The following is a 27,025-nucleotide window of genomic DNA, read 5'->3' as shown; positions in this document are numbered from 1 at the left end:
GTGTACTCGTTTAATGACCAGGTAGAAACCATCCTTTAGGGATTCTTCAATTGGTTGTTATTGGTAGAATTAGTGAGTTTAGAAACAGGATGGTATTACAGGTGTAGGTCCGGCACCAGGTAATCTCAAGCAGATACCACTCTCCTGATCTTGTTGTTGGATCCCAATATGTTTTAGATTCCCACAAACTTTGCAGTCACTGTCTTAGCCTTTAGCAGTCCACAGACGCTGCCTCCCTGTTCTTACTAAACTTCAACCAGGATTTCGTGATTGCAGTTACAGTTCAGATTTTTTTTTGCAGAGTTTTATATAGCGCGAACTTGACCCGAATCGGATATCAAAGCGCTTTACATAGCACCAGTTGCGTTACATGAGAACACACATTCATTTTTGTTAGGCGCAGGGAGATTAAGTGATTTGCCCAGAATCACAGGATGTTTTAGCGTCATTACCGAGACTCGAACCCAGTTCCTCCAGGTCCGAGGTCGAGCGCCCTAGCCGTTAGCCCTAGCCCTAGCTGTGGACGAAAGACACTTGGTTGTGACGTGAAGGCCGGAAAGCCAAGGTCCATCTCTTGGGATGTACAATCTCAGGTCCATGTTTGCAGGGCCCATGCCATGTCCTAGGAATGTCTGAGAGGTAATAAATATTTCTACCTCAGGTCAGTGCAGTTAGAGAGAGGATCATTTTAATCTGATAAACGTCCCGCAGGGGCCTGTCCCAGGCCTGAGTTAAGTTCTAGTGAAGACAGGACTACAGTGTTGTGTGGGAGGGTTTTCACTTTTCCCAAAAAATTTATTAAAAAATCCCAGTATTTAGAAAAATAAATCAGACATCATTTGAAGGTTAGAAAGTTACAATAGAAAGAAAGGAAGATTAAAATGTGGGTGTCTGATTGTTTACAAACATATTGAGGCCGGGTATCCTGTAGGAACACTACAGGGGCTAAGTCAGAATATCTTACTGAACTCCACCACCCTGTTAGAAGCCACAGGCAAAGGTTCATATTTCCAGTTTTGTGGCAACACCAATTTGACAAAAAAATTAAGTTTCTGCCCAACTGATATTCCAAGTGACACAGTATTACCACATGCGGAGTAACCACATGCAACATTATCACATGCAGTGTAACCATATTCTGTGTAACCATATTCTGTATCACCACGTTCTGTATCACCACATACAGTATAACCACATGCAGCATAATTACAGGCAGTATACCCACATGCAGTATAGCCACATCCAACATAACCACATGCAGTATTACCAAATGCAGTATTATCACATGCAGGATTACCACATGCAGTGCAATCACAGGCAGTATTACCACATGCAGTATTACCACATGCACAATAGCCATGCGCACAATAGCCATGCGCAGAATAGCCACGCGTAGAATAGCCATGCGCATTATTACCACATGCAGCATTGCAGCATTGCCACATGCAGTATTACTAAATGCAGTATTACCACATGCAGTATAGCCACGTGCAGTATAGCCACGTGCAGTATAGCCACGTGCAGTATAGCCATGTGCAGTATTACCACGTGCAGTATTACCACATGCAGTATTACCACACGCAGTACCACTGCAACAGATCTTACCAGGGAAACAATCTGCTTTGGCAGAAATGGCAGAAATTGTAGCAGGAAAATGTCAAATGGAATTAGGAATTATCTGCAGAAATCAGTGCAGCAATACTCTAATGTTGGCTTGTGTTGTGTGAGTGCATTCATGACATGAGCACAGATGTGGGTGGTGTGAAGAGTCTGTGAGCGCAAAGTGAGAGCATAGACTGTGAGGGAAGATCTTATTAAAAGTTTGCATGAAATAGGTCACTGTAGATGCATGCTAAAGATCAGTGTAGGTACAGGAAATAGGTCACAACTCCATACCAAAGCATCCCATACCTTCCTATCCAATACCATACCACCATAACATTCCATACCCTACCATTCCAGATCACACCACCATACCACGCCACTCATACCGACAATACTATAGTATGCCACACCATTTACATGAACAGTAACAGACAGAGCTAATCATCACAATGATATTTACCTTTAGAACTCTTCACCATCACCTCTGGGCACTGAATCTTCACATTATTACACCTGTAATAAATAACACACACAACATCTTTGTATTAAAGACCAATGACAGCTACAGGAACAAAGGATGAACACCACATAAGACCTGTATTTTAAATAAGATTCAGATTCAGAATTGCCGTGCAATCTAGTGCTCGATGTGAGTTACGGTTCATACACAACAGTCAAAGCTCTCACAATATCCAAAAGTACCTTTAATATCTTAGGGCAGCATGTGGGTGATCTAAGGCAGATAGCTCAGTGAGACCAGCGTGCTTCATGTGATGCCATGGAGTGCTTTGGCATGGGTCTTCTAGGAGCAGCGGTTAACTCAGTGGAAGCAGGGCTGACTAACAGGTTACAGCTGCTCCTGGCGGAGTCTCGAGTATATACATAATAAATAACTACTTAAATAGGATCCACATGTATTCCTGCCAGCACCCACAACACAACACTGCCACACCCAACCCTTGCCTGTGGCAACCTTGCCACCATTCCTCTACAACCAAGATGCTGGGTAGACTTAGTCGGATATATATGGAAGAGTTTAACCCAGACCCCCTTTGTAATCAAAGATTGTTTACAAGACAAAAAGTTCCCATGCATTACCGAACTGCAGATTTTAGGCCTTAGGGGAAGAATCACAGTGGGAAAGATGAGGGAATAGGTTTGGAGGCTCAGTAATGGGAAAGCAGCAGGCCAGACAACATCATCAGAATTCTCAAAAAAATTGTTAAATTCTTTGGTCCCTAATGAGATCTCTCTGGGGGGCTGTTAAATTTCACTTTCCTGGTATGAGACAACTGTGGTTATGATCCTTAAGCCAGGTAAAGATGCTAGGTTAGCCGATTGCTATAGACCTATATTGTTGTTGAACTGTGATTACAAAATGATCACAGGAATCTTGGCTAAGAGGTTGTCAGATGTCCTTCAAACGTTGATACATTTCGATCAAAAGGGGTCTGTGCCTGGTAGACGGCTGTATGAATTAACCAATGGACTTACCGATTCAAATGATACGGCCGAGGCATTTAATCTCCAATTGACAATCACAAGAATTGATGCTGCTAAAGAATATGATAGGGTTAATTGGGTCTATCTTTGGGAGGTATTGCAGTATTTTGGTTTCAGCAGCAAAGTTACTGGAGTTGTACAAAAGTTATATGAGGTGCCGGCAGCCAAGATTTTGCTTAGTGGCAAATTTACAGTTTTGTTTCAGATATCATGGGGAGTCCTCTATAGACAATTCTGTTTGGTCTATATATTGAGCACTTTTCCCAGATGATTCGGCAGGATAAGACCATTCTTCCCTCTGAAGCTGCAGTGTTACCACCCAAAATAGAACTATATGCTGATGACACAGTTCTGTTTTCATCAAACCCAAAGCTCTCTGTTCCTAAGCTTAAGATTCATACCAGAGATTTTGGGAGTCTGTCAGGGCATCTAATCTAGAAGGAGAAGACAGAGATTATGACATGGGCTAAAGAGAAGGTAAGGCTTCAAACTAAAACCCAGATTAGTTATCTGGGAATCATGGTAAGTCAGGGTTCAGAGGAAATACCGGCTGTAAACAAAACTAAGGTATGCCATTGTTAATATGGAAAAAAATGTACTCTGATATGACACATTCATTCATGTGAACGTAATCACAACCATATTAACAAATTCACCCTTTGGGAACTCCACATCAACCTCGATTCGCAAATACATAGCCAGGCAAGAACTGAGACCTAGGTCTGAAGTTATTGATTGACAGGTAACAGGTTGGGTGACACGCAGCCTACAGACAAATGCAAGGACAGGAAACCTAAGATCAGTCCCACAGATAGGTGCAGCAACACTACAAGGGTCAAAGGAGATTGGCCCCAATAAAGCTTTCATGGTTGGTGGGGGTATTCGCGCTCCTAAAACACCGTAAAGTCAGACACCACGTGAGTTAGAACATGCAGGGATCACACCCTTGCCATTCCAGACATCTGGACATGCTAAGCACTTGCTGCATTTTGTCCATGCAAGGTCGAGGTCCACCTGGATTATCCATTAAAATTAATTTATGACTCTAGAGGCAGCAACTTTTATTCCTCATAATACAAGGATCACCAGAAACATTGTATTGCCTTAAATGAACTGCACACAGAAATGCTACAGATTGATTGTAAATTGAAACAGTCCTCAGACCTTGAGACAGTAACTGTTCTCTTGGCTGCTGTGTATAATTAAACAAATTGTTCCTGTTTTGTTCAAACAAAACCATGATGTATTTGCTCTCCATTCAAGATGGTGGGAGAATCTGCCCCTCGGTATACATGGGAGGGTGAACATCATTAAGATGCTGGTTCTTCCTAAGGTGATCTTCTTGCTTAACACTACACCTCTTCCGTTCCCCCAAAAGCTTTTGCAGAAATTGCAGGGGGGCGTCGGAAGCTTTAGATGGGATCCACGGGGAGCCAGAATCTCATGGAAAAAAACACCGGAGGAGACTGAAGCAAGTGGGGGCTGGCTCTCAGATTTTCAAGCCTCCTGGAACTGGAAACAAGCATCCTGGGACCGATTTCGGGCTAACAGCCCTCATCAGCTAGGCTAGCTTGAGTGTAGTGGCAAAGTGAGCAAAGGACCCACATCTGGGCATACGCTACCAACTTAGGGCGAACAAAGCAAACACAAGGAGATGATGGATGCAGTGCCATAACTTTTCAGACACTCACCCCCAGTCACAGATCTGGGTTGAATCCATCATCGTTCTATAGTTCTCTTCGCCACCCCAGGTCAGACACAGCTATATGCAAATCAGTCTTGACCCTGTGCCTCAAGGGAACAGTCCAGACCGAACTGCCAAGCCATGTCTTCCCAGGATCGGAAACAAGCAACATGGGATTGGTTTCGGGTGAACAGCCCTCATCAGCCAGGCTAGCTTGAATCTAGTGGCAAAGTGAGCAGGGGGCCCACGTCTGGGCATACCCTGCCAACTTAGGGCAAACACAAGGAGATGATGGACGGAGCGTCAAAACTTTTCAGACACTCATCCCCAATCACAGATATGGGTTGAATACATCATCATTCTTTAATTCACTTCGCCACCCCAGTTCAGACACAGCTATATGCAAATCAGTCTTGATCCTGTGCTTCATGGGAACAGTCCAGCCCGAACTGCCAAGCCACGTCATCGTACGCTTGCCTTGAAGACATTTAGAATTTAAACAGGAAGAGAAAGACAACGCAATAACGGAGACTTCAAGGTTGACATTTTATGTTATCTGGCACTTCTATAGCATCCAACTGCCATTAGTGTGGCCCTTGCTACTCTCCGGATGGATTACAGACGGGCCTATATTATTGCTTGGAGAGGAGTGCTATTGTTTCTATGCCTTATATGAGAAGGAATTGGGTGTGGTACTGACTCCAGGTATAATCACATCACAGCAAATTTGACACTGCTAGTCCGCATGCTCATGTTCAAAGGTTATTTGAGAAACACGATAGGTCACACTACAGGCACCTTTTATGTACTTAAAGTTGTTGAGGTGTCGCTTGGAAGAGGCATTACCCTGTTGGTGTTATTTTCAGTTTAAATAATCTTTGCTTTGTAATATAAACATTTTGCAATTGAAATGACAATGCTGTGAAGTACAGAACTGTGTTTTCTTGACATAGGCGAATAAGGCCTCAATTAGTCTCTGACGCCATCTTGGATTGGGAAATAGCCATGTTTTTATTTCTCACTGACACTGCTCAAAGGAAAATGTACCCTGATGCTTTGTGTTGATCCGCTGCTCTTTAGCTGAATTGTTGCTTTTCTCTGCCTCTTGCGCTCACTCGCTGTAGTCCTATCCATTCCTAAGGCTGATATTGTTTATGTAGCCAGGTTTGTGCTAAAATGACCGATGACTGCAGGTCAAAGGAGAGCTAATTATTATCAACTTAGAGAAATAGTCCTAGGAAGGTGGTATTGAATAATGTATTGCATTTGTATTCTGATTGGACAATATGCAGTACATTGGCACACCTTCTGCTAACTGCATGATTTAAGTTGCTGTTATGAATCATTTTGTTATAAAAGGATGCGTGTTTGTGGGTGAGCCAGAGAGATCATTCCTGAGCCGCTTGGGAGGCTGCCTGATATTCAGTTGATTTGCTGCATATTCTGGACTTTGACCATTTTGTCTTATTTTGCTCGTGCTGGTTATTCCTAATGACTCATACATTATGCAATTGAGAATATCTATTTCTTACCTTCTGTATTGCACTTTAATAATTTAATAAACCTTCATGGTTTCTAAACTACTGATCTCGAGCCTTCTTGAATAAGGGTTGACTCAAACATATCAGCATTGACTTATACATTCATTGGTATTTGCTGGACACTTTATTTCTACCCCATCATATCACCTGAGATAGAGACCACGCCCTGCATTACGCCTTGTGGCCTCTAGTTTCGTGGTTGACAGGTGTATTGTTCAAAAAGGTGATGAGACAGATTTGTAAAGCTACTAGAAATCAGGAGGTGGCCTCCTTTTATGGTACTTGCCAGACAGGACAGCAAAAGGCAAATGCATATTTTATTGTTTTATGGCTTCTACAGCCGGGAAGGGAGCCAAAGGAGTCACATTTCCGTTAGACATCACAGCTCCTCAAGCCTTGGAATGTGTCCATAAATGTTTTCGAGGGCACGCGTATATTCCTGAATCAGACTGCATGACCCAGTGTATAGTAATTGTACGTCTATTCAATCACTGGTGGCACAGCACCCAGGATAATATACTGCACTACTAAACACTTATAAGGGTGCATTGTATTTAAAAAGGTGGACATGTGTGTTTACATTTTACATGTCCTAACAGTAATTTTTTACTGAGTACGCCCAACTTTCCCATAGGCTAACACTGGGTCAAATTAATTTTAATTTAAAATCCTCTTTTATGGTGAAGTTGAATTTAAAGTTAACATTTTTAAAACACCCCTTTTAGAAAATTATTTTTTCACTTATATAGAAAGTTGGTATTTTTCTGCTCAAACCATTTGTGCCTTTATACCAGTGTCCTGCAGCACATGATTGTGATTGGCTCACTTATTGTGGGTTGTGTATTTTTTCCAGACACTGAACAAGGGATGCCCAGGTGTGAGGGCAGAGCGCAATCCTGACAGATTGGCTGGGAAGAAGCTAGGCTCTGCCCTATTTACATTTCGAAAGACCCCGCCTGCAGCACACACAAAAGAACCTGACATCAGGCCTGACCTTGCCTTTGTCACCCTGGACAGTTTGGAGACAAGACCAGGGGATGGGGAAGAACTGACTAGAACCAGATTTGGGGTTGGTCGAGGAACGTCTCCCCACAAAACAGGCACCAGTATGAAAATCAGACCTGCAGAACATTCTGTCAGAACACTCCAAGTTGTAAGGAAGATTCAGAAGAAGGACTGCCCTGCTGCTGGAAGGACTGCCCCGCTGCTGGAAGGACTGCCCTGCTGCTGGAAGGAGCGCCCCGCTGCTGGAAGGACTGCCCTGCTGCTGGAAGGACTGCCCTGCTGCTGGAGGGACTGCCCGTCTGCTGGAAGGACTGCCCTGCTGCTGGAAGGACTGCCCTGCTGCTGGAAGGAGTGCCCTGCTGCTGGAAGGAGCGCCCCGCTGCTGGAAGGACTGCCCTGCTGCTGGAAGGACTGCCCTGCTGCTGGAGGGACTGCCCGTCTGCTGGAAGGACTGCCCTGCTGCTGGAAGGACTGCCCTGCTGCTGGAAGGAGTGCCCTGCTGCTGGAAGGAGCGCCCCGCTGCTGGAAGGACTGCCCTGCTGCTGGAAGGACTGCCCTGCTGCTGGAGGGACTGCCCGTCTGCTGGAAGGACTGCCCTGCTGCTGGAAGGACTGCCCCGCTGCTGGAAGGACTGCCCTGCTGCTGGAAGGACTGCCCTGCTGCTGGAAGGACTGCCCTGCTGATGGAAGGACTGCCCCGCTGCTGGAAGGACTGCCCTGCTGCTGGAAGGACTGCCCTGCTGCTGGAAGGACTGTCCTGCTGCTGGAAGGACTGTCCTGCTGCTGCAAGGACTGCCCTGCTGCTGCAAGGACTGCCCTGCTGCTGCAAGGACTGCCCTGCTGGAAGGACTGCCCTGCTGCTGCAAGGACTGCCCTGTTGCTGGAGGGACTGCCCGTCTGCTGGAAGGACTGCCCTGCTGCTGGAAGGACTGCCCCGCTGCTGGAAGGACTGCCCTGCTGCTGGAAGGACTGCCCCGCTGCTGGAAGGACTGCCCTGCTGCTGCAAGGACTGCCCTGCTGCTGGAAGGACTGCCCTGCTGCTGCAAGGACTGCCCTGCTGGAAGGACTGCCCTGCTGCTGCAAGGACTGCCCTGCTGCTGCAAGGACTGCCCTGCTGGAAGGACTGCCCTGCTGCTGCAAGGACTGCCCTGCTGCTGGAAGGACTGCCCCGCTGCTGGAAGGACTGCCCTGCTGCTGCAAGGACTGCCCTGCTGCTGCAAGGACTGCCCTGCTGCTGCAAGGACTGCCCTGCTGGAAGGACTGCCCTGCTGCTGCAAGGACTGCCCTGTTGCTGGAGGGACTGCCCGTCTGCTGGAAGGACTGCCCTGCTGCTGGAAGGACTGCCCTGCTGCTGCAAGGACTGCCCTGCTGCTGGAAGGACTGCCCTGCTGTCTGAAGAAGATGGACTGGACCTGCTTGTCTGGATCACAGGATACCAAGAGCGACTCCAAGGGTTAGTCAGCTGACCTCCTGTGTGAGCGACACTGACACCACAAGCTTCCAGAAACCTCTCGGGCATTGCCCTGCTGACCAGAACCACCTTGACCTGCCTGAGCCTGCCCGAGCCTGCTGCTGGCCTCTGTCTGAAGTGAGTCCTGATCCACAACGGGTGACCTCAGGTCCTGGACTGTTGGTTGCATCAGTGGAAGCGCCTCCTGCAGAAAAGGTGAAGAAACAGATCGTTTGGGTTCCTTTTGGCTGCAAAGTCATTTTTTTGCACCAAGAATGGACCGTCAATGCAAAGCTCTAGCGGTACTAGATCTGGGCCACGACAATGACAGTTCATAACATCAGCTAATGAGAAGCCCCTGCCAGCATGAACAGTGTTCGCTGCGAGGACTTGAGAAAGTAACTTTCTAGTGGGAATTACTTTGATCCCTGTGTTCAATCCTCACTCCATTGCTGTTGTCCTGAACTTTTAACTTTACCCCAGTCCCTCGCGACCAGATAACTGCAATTGCCATTTTGTATTTCTTGGTGCTATTTCTAATAACAACTTTAATGATTCTTAACTTTAGGTCTTTTTGTTAGATTTATGTTTTGGTATCATTTTATGTATAAGAATTTACTCTATGTTTCTAAATTGCTTTGTAGTTTTATTAGTGTTGTATCTCACTTTATTACTGTTTGTGTGCTAACTAAATACTCTACACTTTGCCTCTAAGTTGAGCCTGACAGCCTTTTGTGTCGAGCTACTAGAGGGTTAAGCACTGTTCATTCAGTGATTTTTCTGGTTCACCCCGACAAGGATTGTGGTTGTTGCTTCAGTGGGGCTCTCACACCATCAACTAATCATGCGTTTAATGACCAATGATAATTATTTGGAAGTATGTCTTGTTTGGGGGAAGAGGGAAGAGGTGTGGCGCCGCGGCCAGGGCGACTGACTCTGGAATCTGGAGATCACGGTTCGATCCCCGGCACCGGCGGCAGATTAGCCCAGCACCATGTGACTCTGGGCAATAGCTTGCTTAATCTTCCTGACGGCCCCCAGCGCCTAGAGACCTTTACAGGTGATTGTGCGCTTTACAAATGTGGATTATTATTGGGGTGGTTTGATTGGCTCGCTATACAAGTACATTTTGTTTCCATTTCTTTATGTAGTGTGATGCTATGAATCTTTGATGAAATGGCGAATATCGATTTCTCTAATTCTAGCTAGTCTTTTTCTCATTCTGTAATGATAGATGTAATATTTAAATAAGTCTACAAAAGTGAAAACTAGAAACACTTTTCATAATGGTCTAGGTTTTTTCCGGAACGGATTCTGCCTTTCCTGTGAATCAACCCTCCATAATTCTAATAAGGTTGTCACGTCGACAATATATTTGTGAGAATGGTCTCATGTACTTTTGACCTTTAAGACTACAATGCTGTTGATCGTTCCACGTTGCCTCAAATTTCTTTATAGTGCTTCCGTCATTCCGAACACGAGTTTGATGCAGATTTTATCTATGGCTAAGTGTAGTTTTTATTGATTGAAGCCACTGGTATAGTTAAGGGCCTTTGATATTTCATTTGTGTTTTATTCAGAGATGGGAGGACCTTAGGCATTCCTTCAACAGAGCCCCCTTTGCCTCCATGGATGGAATATTTCCTGCGATGGCCTGACAGAGAAGGGGCCGTCTGAAGAAGGACATTACACCCTCGGCCCTATTTAGGATGGACAGGTCTCTGCCAGGAAGTATCTGGCGGTGAGGGACTGGAAAAAAACAATAATGATCCTCTTTGGAAGTTTGGAAGTTTGTTTCTGAAAAACAAAAAAAGGCAAACATTTCGGTGAACAGCCATCAAAACGACATCCAGCAAACTTTTAGTACATTGTACGGGGCCACCTTCAGTGTAAAGAGAGGACGCTGGGCTGTCAGTTATCTCTAAATTTGGTGGACAGAGTACTTTCAGGATGGTTGAGTTTCTACAGCTAGAGCCGACCATCAGGTCTGGACCCCTCATCAGGTCCACCAGCCACAGTCCAGAGGGTCGGAGGCTTCATACTGACCAGATAGTTTAAATCTATTAGAGCCACTGACCAGAACGCACGGGTCCACTGGAGCTGCTGCCAGAAGGCTCAAGACCCTAGAACCAGCGACAGCCTTGTCTTTGCCAGTACAAATCCAAACATCTGGCTGACAGGCTAACCGGCAAAAAGATGCTTTGAGTGGCACATCGTGTCTGTTGAGAAGAGACAGGTTTTCCTCATGGTCTTGGCTCCTTCCCATCCAGGCTGCCCTGCCATCCCGGGTAGGCCGCGTCTTAGATACTTCAAACCCGGATGGGCCAGGATGGGATGAAGGAGGGCTCAGGTGGCAGAACATATCAGGGGCCCTGCCCTTGGAAGCGCTGCCATTCAGTTTTTCTGGACTGCGGTGGATGTGGTTGGTTCTGTCTTGGGAGGGCTTTCAGTCACATCACCCCCTCTCATGCCGGGGCCCAGTGTTCGGCATCAACCCACTGCATGCCTCTGCCCGTGGACTGTCCAACCGAGTTCACACCCAGCAGCGACTGGAATGAGAGCTCCAAGCAGAGCAAGACACTGGAGATCAGCAAATCACGCCCAGATGGCAGGTATCGAAGGCAGCCGAAGACTCAAGCCCTTGGGAGCGCCGTATGATGTGACCGGGCAATTGCAGTTTCTCAGGAGGCAAACAAAATGAAAAACAGATTTCAAAACCCTCTCTCTATGCCTTTCACAGCGAGATGCTGCCATTCATTCTTTAGGAACAGTGGGCACAGAGGTGAATCACACAGAAGCAGCTGGATCCTAACCATGGGGTTGGGCCCTGGACAAGCATGGGGACTGCCCACTCTCTAACTGGCCCCCAATCAGAGCTTTGTACCCTGACAAAAAAGGGAAGCCCACTCTGGGCCTCTTGAACCCCTTCCTAGGAACGTTGGGACACAGCGGCCGGCAAATGGAGCCCAGACACAGAGCCCCACACCGCCAGATGTGCTGGAGCTCTGAGAAACTGGTCAGCGTTCTCCCACACACCCCAAAGCAGGGGAGCCCAGGTGTAGCTTACTGAAGCCTTTCCTAGGTGCTTTGTGGGACATCAGGCCTGTGAATTGGATCTCAGGCCTCGAGGGCAGAGTTTCAGAGCCTGCTGAAGCTCTGGTTGGCGACCCGTCCAGAACTTTGCACTCTGACTAAGCAGGGGAGCCCTCTTGAGGCTTGTGCAACCCCAGCCTAGGCCCTCAGTGACACTAAAAAGTACCTCCTCAGACCAGCAAATGTAGCCCTGACCCAGGGACTTGCACTCCCAGAAAACCCGGGGCTTTGGGGAGGGACCTAGTTAGAGGGTTCAACTCACGCTGAGTAGGAGAAGCCTCTATGGGCCTACGGACGTGTAACTTGGGAAGCTAGGAACACCAAGAGTTGGTGTCTGCTGGACTCTGACTTTGACCTGTCACAGGTTTCAATCCTCTTCAGGCCTGTGGTTCCCTGACCATGGTATGGAAGGATGCCTCTGGTCAGAAGATAAGCCTGGCAGTCCCCATAGAGCCTTGTCACAGCCTCATGACTGGAGGAAATATCTGGTTAGTGAAGCAGCCATTCTCAACCTCAACAATTTTACCAGTGGGAAAGGTGACTAGGCTTTCTTGTAATATGCGTGCCTAGGGTGACGGGGTAGGGTGTATTGGGTTCAAATTCCAAGGCAACTCGGAATTCAGATTGATTCATACCCGGAAATCATGTGATATAGGGGTAGATGTATAAAGCCATTTAGCAATTGCAAAGCCTGCAATTCGCTTAGTTACAGGGTCTGCAAGTGCTAAATGGCCTTTACAAATGTATTACACTCATTTTCAGATTTTGTAACAGGTTACTGAATTCCAAAATGTGTTTAGAAATGCTTTCTGAATCACAATTTCAAAGGTGCGAATTGCAAACCTTATATATTTACCGACTCTTCAATGGTGACCCATTCGCAAAGGGGAAAGGGCTCCCTGGGGACCTCTTCCCCTTTATGAATTAGGGGACACTGGCAACTCTTAAGCACACTTTTAAATAAGTAGATTTTTTTCTAACATGCAGACTTGTTTCCTCTAAGGAAAATCAGGTGCATTAAAAACAATTAGGGGCTTATTTATGAGCCCTTGCGTCACTTTTGCGCCACTGGTGCGTCACTTACTGTGAAGCACCAGCAGCGTAAAAAATGCACCATGTTGCTTCATATTTACAAAGTGACGCATCTAGGTAGATGCGAACTTTGTAAACCCCTGTGCCACATTATACCTGCATCAGGTATAATGTATGCAGGGTGGGCGTTCCGACGCAAGTAAGCCTCATAGAAGTGACACAGTGAAATCTATGAGATTTCATTGTGCCACTTCTAGGACGCAAATGCGTCAATATCTAACGCCTGCCTCACAGCAGGCTTAAGACTGACGCAGGCACATTTGAAATGGGACTTGCTCATGTGAAATGACCCATTGCTGAAGTTGCATCACTTTTGTGACACACTCCAGTAATGCCTCATTTTTGCGCCTACAGATGGGTCAGAAATACTGACATATCTGTAACTCCTCGCGACATGATGCGTCATACTGTAAATATGACGCATCAGCGTGTTCCAAGGAGGGCGTAATGAAAAGTGACGCATCCCTGTTTTCATGCAGCAATGCGTCACTTTTCATAAATGAGGCCCTTATACTTTATTAAAACGCTAACATGGATGTTGTGGTCTGCTGACACCAGCAGGCTCTCATCCTTGTGAATGTATCCAATCACAGAGCATTGGCATTTTCAATCTACTGCATGAATATTGATGAGGTAGGTCAGATTGGGTCCCACTAAGACAGAGGTCTTCAATCTGTGGGGCGCGAACCCCCCGCTCGCCCCCATGGGAAGGGGGTCGCGCATTTCCAGGCCTCCCTTCTGCCTGGACTCTCGAAAAATAAAAAAACGTCCCCAGATAGTTCATTATGAAATTAAAATACTAAAAAGCTACAATGTCATTCAGGGAGTGTTTTCTTGTGATGTGAAACCAGAGGTGATCAGACAGCTAAACAAGGTTTCCTTCCAAGATGCCTGCTTGCCTGAAAGGAATGGAAATATGCACTGCCAGTTAATCTGAAAATGTAAAGGGCAATTTGCAGCTGTATGAATGCTTGGGAGCCGGTACGGGCTTTCATTGATGGAATCACTAGAAGCATTGTGATGAGCTGTGAAGTGTGTGCTTCTAGTTGTAAATATATTTACATAGCGCTTACTATCCCAGAGGAGGTGTTGAAGGCCAGTAAGGAGCAAGAAAAACAAGCGTTTGCAATGCAATAGGTCTCGCAATTACGCAAGTTTGTTATTGGCATTGTAAATAACAATGTCTTTTATTTATGTTTTGGTTTTTAAAACTTAAATAAAAGACATTGGGCTCGATGTAGGTATCCAAATACCGGTCGGTAACGGCCGAAAATACCGATTTTCGTCCGTTACCGACCGGTATTTGGATACTGAGATGTAGGGGCATAAGAAAATGCAGATTCGGTAATTTTACCAAATCCGTAATTTTACCGAATCGGTAATTTTTACAGAATCAGTAATTTTACCGAATCAGTAATTTTACCGATTCAGTAAATTTACCGATTCGGTAAAATTACCGAATCTGCATTTTGATATGTAGGTAGCACTGTAAACAGTGCTACAGTGCTTTCAGGATTCGTTATTTACCACCAACTGTTAGTTGGTGGTAAATAACGAATTCCTATGCAAATGCAAATATGTGCATTTACACCTGTGCCATGTGGCACACATACATGCCCTAATCAGGGGTGCAACAGGGTGTCAAAGTGACACCCTGCCACCCTTGAATTTTTCGGTATTTACTGAATTGGTAATTAGCGATTCGGTAATTGACATTCATTCCTATGGGCCTTCAGGCCCATAGGAATCAATGTCAAATACTGAATCGGTAAATACCGATTCAGTAAATACCGAATGCTACCGATTCGGTAAATCCAAATTACCTACATCTAGTCCATTGTCATTTACAATCCAACAGCTTGTACTCCCTTAAATGCGAGACCTATTGCATTGCAAATCTATTGTAAATTATTGTGCCAGTTTTCAAACATATATCTGTCGAGGAATTTTCCTTGAGCATTTTGCTTGCCAACTGAAGCAGCTCTTCCAGTTCGAAATACCACATAAGTAAAATAAATAAAAGTACTCCCATTATTTCTGAAATCTGGTTGGGCAGCCGGAGCAATGGGTGGTTTAAAGTCTGAGGTTTAGGCTTAGGAAGGAGATGCGTGGTGTCTTGCATGTCCTCCAGTGTGTCACCCATCTGCTCTGCTCAACGTGGACCATAGCGCCGTGTCAGAGTCACAAATGGGGCGGAGCACTACCATATGTGTCAGTAGCAGGGAGGGATGCCCGGCAGTGAAGTTGTGCTCAGAGCTAGTGCAAAACTAAGACCAGGGCGAATGGAATTATGTCCTTATGCGGCAGCGGCGATTTTCATATAATTAAACATTTGCCACATAATACATCTTCTACTGCATAAAATGCAGATTTTAACAAAAATTGGTTTGAGCTCAAACGGTTCAGAAGTTATTAAACACATAGTAACAGGTGTTGCTGCGCAGTGGAAGATCCTTTGTAAAGGTTGACTGGTAATAATTCGCTAATTTATGGCTGTGTTTGGGTGTTAAAGTGGTACTAATGAATTGTAGCTAATGCCCACACAGTGTTAATTTAGAAATGTCAAAATAATGAAGTGATACGTTCCCAAAATGTGCTGCATAATTTTCCTTTGCTTACCACATACATAATTTATCGAACCCTGCTGTATAATGTGGGCCTCCCCTGCTGTATAATGTGGGCCTCCCCTGCTGCATAATTTCAGTGGCCCTGACTAAGACCACTGAAAATAGCTGCCTTACGGCTTGCATAAACAAATGACCCCAAAAGGGGGCCATTTAAAAAGAGTGTCCTCAAAAGCCCTTTTTAGGGAAAAATGAGCACTCATAAAACAGGAAAATGTAATTTTGCATATGGCTCCGCAGATCTGTGCAGCGAGGCTGCTTATGCTGCTCTCGGTAAGGCAGCTTTTATAGTCTGTGTCATAAATACGATGCCTGCTGCCTAAAATATGAGGCAGGTTAAGGGACCAGTGAACACTTTTTTACAAGACACGCAAGCCTTCAAAATAACGGTTTGTAAACACCTGCAACCCCAGCGAGCTACGCACAGTGCACGGGCACTGATGAACATCGAATGCACACTGTAAAATTAGGTCTCTGAGCTGCCTACAAATTTGCAACCTCCTGCACGTTAAAAACCAAAGCCCTAGTGACTTAACCCGTTGGGCGCGGCCGCGATTCTGCACCGGTACGGCGTTTTCCGTAGTGGGCGGGTACATGACGGCCCCCAGCCGTCTTCAGCACACGCCCACTGCGGTGCATGACGGACGGGGGCCGTCATCAGCACCGAAGGGGTTAAACCACAAAACTTTACTGCTGATGGTGCAGTAAGGGCTCTTTGCAAAGCGGGACTGGTCACCGTTTTGTTGCTTATTGCTATATACGGGTGTTAAACTGGTATTTATAAGGTGCCATCACAGGCTGACTGTCTCTCTGGAGAAAAACAAGCACACTCATCCCTTTAGTTCAGGGAGGTGTTATTATACAAATAAGTTTTGCCAAAATGTTTTATTAATGAAAAAGTATCATTCTACATTTTTGGGAAATTCTTTTTGGAGACTTTATGTTTGAACTGTGTAGTGCGCCTCTGATACCAATCCACAGTCACCCACAAACTTTTGGTTGTTAAACCCGTTTAATATGGTTTCCCCACCATAAAAATGATTTGCCGTGGGTATTGGGGACATTTATGGTTGTCGAGGATGAGGAGTACCAGGTTCCAGAAATGTTTGTTAGGAAGGGGTCCTTACAACTAAATACAGTTTGACTAGGGGTCTCGGCATCAGAAAGTTTTAAGACCTCTGCACTAACATTTGGGATTTTGTGAACCAGCCTATTAGTGCATAGGACGGATCACTAACTTCCACACTGGTCGCTATCTGCGAACAGCGTTTTGTACATCCAGTCCTTATTTATTTAACTATGTTTTTATATACAAAACACCATCAATCACATTCATAAATCTGTCACAACCCAGGGCATGATAAATGTCTTGCAGGGGTAATTTTGCTCACTCTTAATAATTATTCAAGACACTCATATTTTGTGTGTTTCAAGAATAACTGGCTCCACATAAAAATACAGAGAGTTGTTCACACAATGATATTACTGAGGTACATCCATTCACAATCACAAGTTGTTTATACAGAGATATTAATATTACAAAGGTACATCCATTCACTGTTACTCTAAGCATAGCACCCTTGACGACAAGTTACTTATGATATACGTTTGTCTCAAGAGATCCACTACATCCTGCAGACATCCATGATCCAACAAGATATTACTAAGGTTCATCCATTCACTATTAACTCTATGCATAGCACCCTTGACGACAAGTTACTTAAGATATACATGTGTCTCGTAAAGATCCACTACGTCCTGCAGACTTCCATGATCAACAGGACTGAGGAGTCAGAGAGTTGGAGTCCTATGTCTCTGTTTCCTCTCTTATCCCTTTCCCTTATCTCCGTTTCTACAACTGGCCCTCATATTCCTGAGTATCTGGTCACTGGTGGAGTTGATAAGAGACTGGAAAGTGCTTTCATCTCACTGGATTCAGAGATTAAAGGTCAGTGTATCCTGACACAACGGTGTAGCACGGTTACAACGAATTTTTTACAACGCACTACCATTACATCGCAACTTTTACCACGCAAACCATTACAACGCAATGCGCTGGGGGGCGCTCTAGGATAGGGAATGTATTTAATATACTATCCAACACCTTTCCTGCTATCCACGGGGACTGGAGTTGGAATAGTAAATTAAATAATTCACTATCCAGCGCCTAAAAGCATTATGCGTTGTAATGGACTGCGTGGTAAAAACCGCGTTGTAAAGGCATGCGTGGTAAAAGCATGCGTTGTAGTGACACCAATCCTGACACAACGCCTTATAAAATGTGGACTCTTGTAATACGAGGCCGGGCTCCTGATATGGTATCGGTTTAGTGTAGACATTTGTAAAACAGTGCCTGGTTACTGACACGGTATAGGCGTACAGTGTAGACTATTGTAATACGATGCTTATCTCCTGACATGGTGTAAGCTTACAGAGTGTAGACCACTGTAATATGACACCTGGCTCCTGACATGGTGTAACCTTAGACTGCAGACTCTTGTAATACGATGCCTAGCTGCTGACATGGTCTAACCTTACAGAGTGTAGACAACTGTAATAAGACGCCTGGCTCCTGACATGGTGTAACCTTAGACTGCAGACTCTTGTAATACGATGCCTAGCTGCTGACATGGTCTAACCTTACAGAGTGTAGACAACTGTAATAAGACGCCTGGCTCCTGACATGGTGTAACCTTAGACTGCAGACTCTTGTAATACGATGCCTAGCTGCTGACATGGTGTAACCTTACAGAGTGTAGACCACTGTAATACGACACCTGGCTCCTGACATGGTACAGCCTGCAGAGTGTGGATTCTGGTAATGCGACGCCTGACTCCTGACTTATCGTAGCCTTAGAGTGTAGTCTCCGATAATACTATGTCTGGCTCCTGACATGGTTGTAGCTTTACAGAGTGTAGACTCCTGTAAGACGACACCTGGTTCCTGACATGTACCCTTGGGGAGTGTAATACAATGTCTGGCTTCTGACATGGTGTAGTCTTAAAGAGTGTAGACTTATGTAATACAAAGCCTGGCTCCTGAAACTATTCTGTCTGTCAAACCCCATATCAGGCTGTAAGTTCCCAATGAATCTCTATAGTGAGGGGGAGAGACAAGCCTGCTCAGCACATAAATGCTACTTATTTATGCTAACATTGTTCTTTGCAGAACTGTATGGAAGACAAGCAAATCTAATAGCTTCTGCTTCCTTTCATGTTAGTTGGAGCTAAATGCGAAGAACAATTCTAGCGATATAACAAGAAAAGTTTATTATTCAGAAAATTTGATCCGAATACTAGGAATACCAGCCGGTAACCAACTAAATTCTCACACTCTAGAACTCAAACAAACAACACAATTCTAAAATGTTAGGTAAGGAGCCAGACTCTAGACCGCGCACTTACCAAGCTATCATATAGCACAACATATCCCCTTGCCTTAATCGTTGAATTGAAATATTACAGCTGTGAGAAATCGGGTTGTTGTTTGTCTGGGGCGTGAACCCTGGTCAAGCAACAGTCACAATCCCCTGCAGGGCGAACCACAAAAAGTCACTAAATGAACCTGTGCTTAACCCTGGGTAGCGTGGCACAAAAGGCAGTCAAGCTTAACTTAAAGGCAATGTGTAAAGTATTTATGCAGCACACAAACAGTAATAAAGTGATAACACAAGACAAGTCCCAAACCAATTTAGAAAAATAGAGTACATTTGAATACATTATTTGACACCAAAATAACAAACATCCAATCAGTAGAACCAGTGTTTTGAATTTTCATAGTTTAAGGACAAAATAGCACCTAGAAGATAATAGTGCTAACCAACGACTTCTGGACACCACACTCAAGGTTCCAGGAGTGTATGGAGACCTACTGGGGGTTCAGGACGCACTCAGGCTGGGCCCAGGCGCGGGTTCAAATGGTTAGAGCCTATTATGTTCCAGGGGCTCTGAACAGGAGGCCAGCAAACTAGCCCTTGGAGCCACTTCTGGTGGTACTGGGTGCAGGTGAGGATGCAGTGCTCAACACTGAGGGTTCAAGGCAGGCTCCAGGCAGCAAAGCTGTCCTTCCTCATACAGGAGTAGCCTGGCACAGAGCACATAAGGTCGAAGCAGCAAGCAGTCCCCTGAGAGTCCTTACACAGGTCCAGCAGTGAACTGAAGAGTGGGTCTGAAGGTCCTATTTTTACACCCTGGATCCTTTCTCTTAGAAGGTGTGAGATGTTTATGGAAAGGTTCTTATCATTTCTTGGAATTTCCTGACTCCCCTTCCCTGGCTCTAAGCTGGTGCAGTTACAATACAGGGTCATAAGGCCTACTCTGAGGAGATAGCCCACGTCACCTTCAACCACACAACCAAACTCCACTGGATCGACCACCGCTGCATCCACTTCACCTTCTGGAAACCCACCACGCACCACCGCACTCAACAGATCCCCCGCCACAGCTGGAGCAAAGTCACCAAAGACCAGCTTAACATCACCATTGCCCTGAGCCCACCCGTCGATCCCACCGACTCCAACACCGCCACCCGCAACCTCAGGCTATAAACGACTGTGCCAACACTCCCGCCCCAATCAGGAAACGCTCCAACAGACGCACTAACAAGAAAGCCAGCTGGTTCACCGCGGACCTCCAGGCCTCCAAGCAAACCTGCCGAAAACTAGAGAAGTAATGACACCGCAAACAGACACCGGACAGCTACGCAGCCCACAAGACCGCCATCCGCAGACACCATCACTTCATCAGATCTGCCAAAAGGGCCTCCTTCAAGGATGGCCTCGACAACAACGTGCACAACAGCAAAGAGCTCTTCAACATCGTGAAGGAACTCTCAAACCCCAGCTCCAACACCAACTACATCCCAACCTCGCAAGACCTGTGCGACTCCCTTGCCACCTTCTTCCATTGCAAGATCGCAGACATCCACAACAGCTTCAACATCCCGGCCGCCCCGACAGCCACCGACACCTCAGACCCCACGGCCACCACCCACATCGCTCCCTTGCTCACCTGGACCAACATAAACGATGACGACACCATCAAAACCATGAACACCATCCACTCTCACTCTCCGTCAGACCCATGCCCACACCAGATATTCAACAAAGCTAGCGCCACTATCGCACCCCATCTCCGCAAGGCCATCAACATCTCCTTCTAGACCGTGACCTTCCCGGAGAGCTAGAAGCACGCCGAGATAATCGCCTTACTCAAGAAACCCAAGGCGGATCCGAAGAACCTCAAGAACTTCCGGCCCATTTCCCTGCTCCCGTTCCCGGCGAAGGTCATCGAGAAGACCGTTAACGGACAAGTGACCCGCTACCTCAAGGAAAACAACATCCTAGACCCATCCCAGTCCGGGTTCCGCAGCAACCACAGTACTGAAACTGCCATCATCGCCGCCACCAATGACATCAGGGCCCTGCTGGACAACGGCGAAACCGCAGCCCTCATCCTCATGGACCAATGGACCTTCGTCACTGTCTGTCACCGCACCCTACGCACATACCTCACAACGCAGGGATCCAAGACAAGGCTCTGGAATGGACCACCTCCTTCCTCTCCGGCAGAACCCAGAGCGTCCGCCTCCCCCTTTCCATTCTGTAGCCTCCGAAATCATCTGCGGAGTACCCCAAGGATCATCCCTCAGCCCGACACTGTTCAACGTTTACATGGCACCTCTAGCCCACGTCACCTGACTGCATGACCTGAAAATCTTCTCTTGTTCTGACGACACCCAACTGATCCTCTCCCTCACCAAGAACCATGAAGGAATGAAGGCCATCGCCGAGTGGATGAAGAACAGCCGTCTGAAGCTGAACTCGGACAAGACGGAGGTCCTCATCCTCAGCTCGACCCCCTTAGCCTGGGACGACTCCCGGTGGCCGACCGCACTGGGAGCAGCACCGACACCCACCAACCACGTGCAAAAATCTGGGGTTCATCCTCGACTCAACACTCTCCATGATCAAGCCAGTCAACGCCGTCTCATCCTCCTGCTTTAACACCCTCCGCATGCTCCGCAAAGATCTACAGGTGGATCCCCATCGAAACAAGAAGATCGGTCACCCAGGCCCTCGTCAGCAGCAGGCTGGACCACGGAAACGCCCTCTACGCAGGAGCCTCGGCCAAACTACTGAAACGACTTCAATGCATTCAGAATGCCTCTGCACGCCTGATCCTCGACATCCCTCGCCACAGCCACATCACACTCCAACTGTGAGACCTGCACTGGCTTCCCGTCAACAAGAGGCTCACCCTCAAACTCCTCACCCACGCACCCAAGGCACGCCACAACACCAGACCGGCATACCTCAGCAGACGACTCACCTTCTACACCTCAAACTGCCAGCTCAGCTATGCTGACCTCGCCAACATCCCCCGCATCCGAAGAGCGACCACCGGCGGAAGATCGTTCTCCCACCTCGCCACCAAGACCTGGAACACCCTCCCCATCCTACTACGACAGACCCAGGACCTACTAACCTTCAGGAGGCTACTCAAGACCTGGCTATTCGAGCAGTAGTAGTACCCCCCCCACCACCACAGCGCCTTGAGACCCTCATCTACGTAAGCATGGTATGCTGTTCTGTCTTGATTGCCTGATTCAGGAGGTGCATGTCCACACACAGGCATACCTCTCCTGGCTGTTCGGGCTTCCTGGTCACAACAGTTGTGGAAACCCAGGGAATGGGCCCATAATCTTGCTCGATGATGTCAACCTCTACCAAGCAAAACCAAAGGAGATGATGGACGGAATGTTAAACGTGTGTTTTGCTGTTCAAACATTGCAAGCACTCACCCCCGTCAACTGAATTGGGTTTAATCCATCATCATTCTTTAGCTCACTCTGCCACCATGAGCAAAAGATTGTTTGAAACTATAGCCAGCCTACGTTGGACCGGTGCTACTGTTTGTTGTTGAAGTTTTGTTGGAATGTAATACTGATGGGGCAAATGTCCCATGACAGTACCATGGTTCAGGCCATTTCAGACACCAGTGGTCACCCTTGGATCAGGACCCAATCGTTCAGTCGGGGGTGACATCACTGATAAAAAAAAAACCTGCCTATGCCTGTAAAATAGTTTTTTATATACCTTTCGTTTCAGTGTCACAATGCAACACAAAAGCCATTGGACTACTCTCCAGATCTCCGAGCAAGCTATGTGTCACCCAGAAAGGCTGCGCCAGGTGTGCAACAAATCCCCACCCTGGTTGCAAGTAGTTCCGGCCCACTGCAGCTTCCTAAAGCTGTTGTGTTCTGCAGGAGGAACGTGGGCCATGTGGACGGGCAGTTACACTTGCCCTGAGGAATCTTGCTCCCCTATTAAAATCTTCACAAGACATGCACATTCTATATTTTCAATGTTGTCCACATATAATTGTTGGCCAGCAGTAAACGTTTATTTTCCTCACATGCTGAAGGAAGGTGCCCCTTTTTGTATGGTTATCTCCCACTTTTTGCCTGACATCTGATGCACTTTGACTTGATGTGCCCTGGGTCCCTGCCAACCAGGTTCCCTATGCCTATGTTCTTTCCAAAGACTGTACCTTTGTACCCCCAATTGGGACCTCTCAAGCCACAGGTAAGCCCTTTGTAAAATGTACCATGGGTACCAAGGGCACTGTGACCAGAGAAGGCCTCTAAGGGCTGCAGCACCTATTGTGCCACCCTTAGAGGCCTGTATCGTAACACCCACACACTGCCATTGCAGGCTGTGTGTTTTGGTGCAGAGAAAAGTGAAAGAGTCGACATGGCACACAGCAGGGTGCACTAGCCCTATGGTGAGGGTACAGAGGCATGGGCCCTATACCTCTACAGTGTCTAAGTCCATTCTTAGACATTGTAAGTGTAGTAAAGCCATAAAGAGTATATGGTCTTGGAGTTGGTCATTTATCTCCACAGCTCCATAATGGCTTTACTAAAATCTGGGAAGGTTGGTAGAAAACGTCTCAGCACATTAAACCCACACTGGCATCAGTGTGGGATTTCTTGTAATAAAGCACTCAGAAGGCATCTTAGAGATGCCCCCTGAAAATCAACCAGCCCTGGTGTGGTTCCTGAATGGCTGCTCTCCATTTGACAGGTTTCTGGACCCCTGGGTAGAGCGCCTCCGCTCTCTGGGTACAGAAACAAATCCCATCCTGGCAGAGGTGTCATGCCTCCTCCCCCAGGATTGTCTCAGTCAATGAAAGGGAAAGCTTCAAAGGCCTGTCGCCTTTGGATGCTGTCCCTGTCTTTTGCGGCCACCAGCAACTGGCTCCCACTGGTTCTGGCCCCCACTTTGAGCAGGAGATTCAGCGGTAAAACCAAGCTGAGAAGATAGGTGTGCTCACCTTTGCACACTTCAGGTGGGAGCGGTAAGGTAAAGCACACATCTCAGTCCCCTCCATCTTGAAGATGAGAGGACTCAACTAATTAGGAAAAGGCTCATGCCCCCTCCCACTGGAGAGTGGCATAATAGGGGGTGCACCCACTACAAGGAAGGGACCCATTGTTCTGGACCTGCACACCTCTTTTAACACCCACATATTTAGTATTTAGGGGTAACCTTGAACCTTTCCTCCTCAGATTAGAGGAAGAAAGAAGAAGGACTGAAGAGCCATGCTGACCCAGGAAGGAGAAGAGGAAACCAACTACCTTGGCCCCAGTCCTACCGGCCTGCTCCATCATCGACCTGCCTACAGGAAAAACCCCAGCGAGTCCAGCTGCCAGCAATCCCCAGAGCCCAGAGGACCTGCTCTGCGACCTTCGCACAGACTCTGTCTACCGTGAGCACCAGATCTGCACAACCAAAGACTCCCCCTTCAGAATCCGGATGCTGCTGTCTTCACGATTCCGCAACACTCTGCACCCAACGCCCACGGCCTGAGTTTGAGTGGGCCAAAACCCCAAACAGGTTTCACCAGCGATCCTGACCTGGGATCTGGTGATCCCTGACCTTTTCTCAAGCCCATGCCTGCAGCCTCAACCTGAAGGTTCCCTTGAACGCGACCGGAGCTGCTAACAAAACCTAAAGCCAGAAGACATCCCTGTACCTGACGCCCAACAGCTTTGGGTAGCACAACCATAGGTGTCCAGGCATCCCCCAAGATCCCAACTTACCTTTCCAGATGGATGTCACCTTCAGGAAGTCTCCCTGTCCTAGTCTACACCCTCTTTCCAAAACCGAAGGGCTCCATTTGAAAGCACAGGGTCTCCGACGTCTGTTTTGCACCCTTCACCCAGTCATCCGAGTACCACTGGTGGCGCAGATCCTGTGCTGGTCATTGACCCCTGCAGTGCTGACCTTAACCCCAGGAGCTTGGCTCCCACAACTGAGTGGCCTGCTTGTCAGTAGTCTCTAACCGAAGTCCCCCTTAGCCTAATTGGCTAACATTGGGCCCCCTGCACTCTGCGCCCAGCCGCCCAAGGGAAGCTGGGGACTTCTTCAGGGTGATAGAAATGGGGGTCTCTAGTTGGAAAGTGTTTGCACATTTGTCCAAGTAGGAACTCTTCTTCCTAGTCAGGGTGAGGGGGACACACTTCTAATAACCCCTGCTCACCCCCTTGGTAGCTTGGCACAAGCAGACAGGCTTATCTCAGAGGCAGTGTGTAAAGCATTTGGGCATGCATACAGTAACACAGTGAAAACACTACAAATGGACACCACACCAGTATAGAACAATAAGCAAAACTTCATCTAATCCAACAAGACCAAAAACGACAAAATTCCAACATAGAATACTTAGAAAAAAAGTTACTGTGCAAAATATCCTTTAAATTGCAAAAATAAAGTTGAAATACAGTTCCTCTTACTCGGTAGATCCTTCGGGGGCTACTACGATACTGAATACGACAGAGTCTAACAATTGCAGCCAACCGCATTGATAAAGGTCAGCAAAAGCGTTGACAGACTCAGAGACAATAGCTCTGTTGTTACGGCCGACGCGATGGTACGAGCTGGTCAGTTGCAACCGCAGCGGTTGCGATGTGAAATGGAAGCTTTGCAGTGTGTGGTGTCCTCACGGCTCGAAGCAGGCAGCGGCTTGCTGACAGAGTCCGTGAGACCAAGGCTTACGTTGCAGGGAGAGACATTGCTCGATGTGGTGCTGGCAGGTTATGTTGCAGCGACGGAGCGGTTGATGTTCAAGTTGGGGAGCAACGGAGTTGATGACGTCTGTGCAGCATGTAGCGAAGCATTGCGGATTGCGGTGCCCACAGGACGCAGTGCAAGCAGCGGCTCGTTGACAGAGTCGTGAGACCAGGGTTGCGTTGCGAAGCGAGGCGGTGTGCTCTGCGGTGCATTCATGACACGGAATCCAGAGTCGGTTACCCTTTTCTTCTGCGGCGACTGGAACTAGCGGAACCAGAGATGGTGCCCAGAAGCTTGGTGAGGTCTTTGCTGTTCCTGAGACCTCATGAACAGGGGGAAAGATCCACTTCAAGCCCTTGGAGATACTTTCTTAAGCAGGAAGCACACACAGTTCCTCTCTTTGGCAGAAACGGCCACTGCAGGCCAACCCCAGACAGCACACAGCAAATGGGCAGTACTCCTCTCTGGAGCCACTGCTCCTCTCCAGCCCCTGTCACACTAAAGCCAGACAGTCAATACACACCCTGGCAGAAGCACACTGGATGGCTAAGAAAGAAAATACCTACTTTCGAAAAGTGGTATTTTCAAACACAGAATGTAAAAATCACCCTAACGAAAAGATGCATCTTAACCTTCTGAGTTCAGGCATATCAAACTTTATTTTCTTACCTTGTTCCCAGGGGTAGTTCTGTTTATAAGATGTTATAAATGAACTCCCCATTCTATCCTATGTGAACAGGTAGCCTTGCAATAGTGAAAAACGAAATTGGCAGTAATTTGCTATCAGGACATGACACACACACACCTGGGCATGTCCTACCTTTCCCATACATTGTACCCTGCCCACAGGGGTACCTTGGGCCTAACTTAAGTGTGACTAACATGCAGGTGAAGGGAAAGTTAGGGCCTGGCAAATGGGTGCACTTGACAAGTCAACATGGCAGTACCAGATTGAGCACAGGCTCTTCAATGGCAGGCCAGAGTTACATTTACAGGCTGTTTATGTGGGTGGCAAATCAGTGCTGCATTCCCACTAGAAGTAATAAGGGGGAGTTTCGTCTGAACACAGACGCCAGGTCTGGACGTAATATAAGGTGAAAAAAGAGAAGAAACCTGGCTGTCGATTTATGAGCCACTATTTATTTTGGCGGGTCAAAGCGAAGACTATCAGTTCTTTCGCTTCTAATGTAACATATCACACATATTCACATATTTAGACATTTTCATTAACTGTTTTGGGTCCTGTCTGAGTTAAATACACATCTAATATACCGAATTAGTCAAAAATACGTGAGTACATACATGATACAAAACACTGTGCAACAAAACAATGTACAATTATTGATAACAAAT

At 46.9% G+C, this 27,025-nt stretch overlaps 1 protein-coding gene across 1 annotated transcript in view; it reads right to left on the bottom strand.

Annotated features, from left to right (window-relative positions):
- LOC144752982 (E3 ubiquitin-protein ligase TRIM39-like) overlaps positions 1–27,025 on the bottom strand; it is a 114,680-nt gene that overhangs the window by 5,542 nt on the left and 82,113 nt on the right. Inside the window, exon 5 of the mRNA XM_078640792.1 lies at positions 2,066–2,118. Within this exon, the coding sequence (XP_078496918.1) occupies positions 2,066–2,118 (53 nt within the window). The remainder of the gene's footprint in view (positions 1–2,065; positions 2,119–27,025) is intronic.

This window comes from Lissotriton helveticus, chromosome 5_1 (genome assembly GCF_964261635.1).
Source record: "Lissotriton helveticus chromosome 5_1, aLisHel1.1, whole genome shotgun sequence".
In the NCBI taxonomy this organism is placed as follows: Eukaryota; Metazoa; Chordata; class Amphibia; order Caudata; family Salamandridae; genus Lissotriton; species Lissotriton helveticus.
This window is presented reverse-complemented; position numbering and strand designations above follow the sequence as displayed.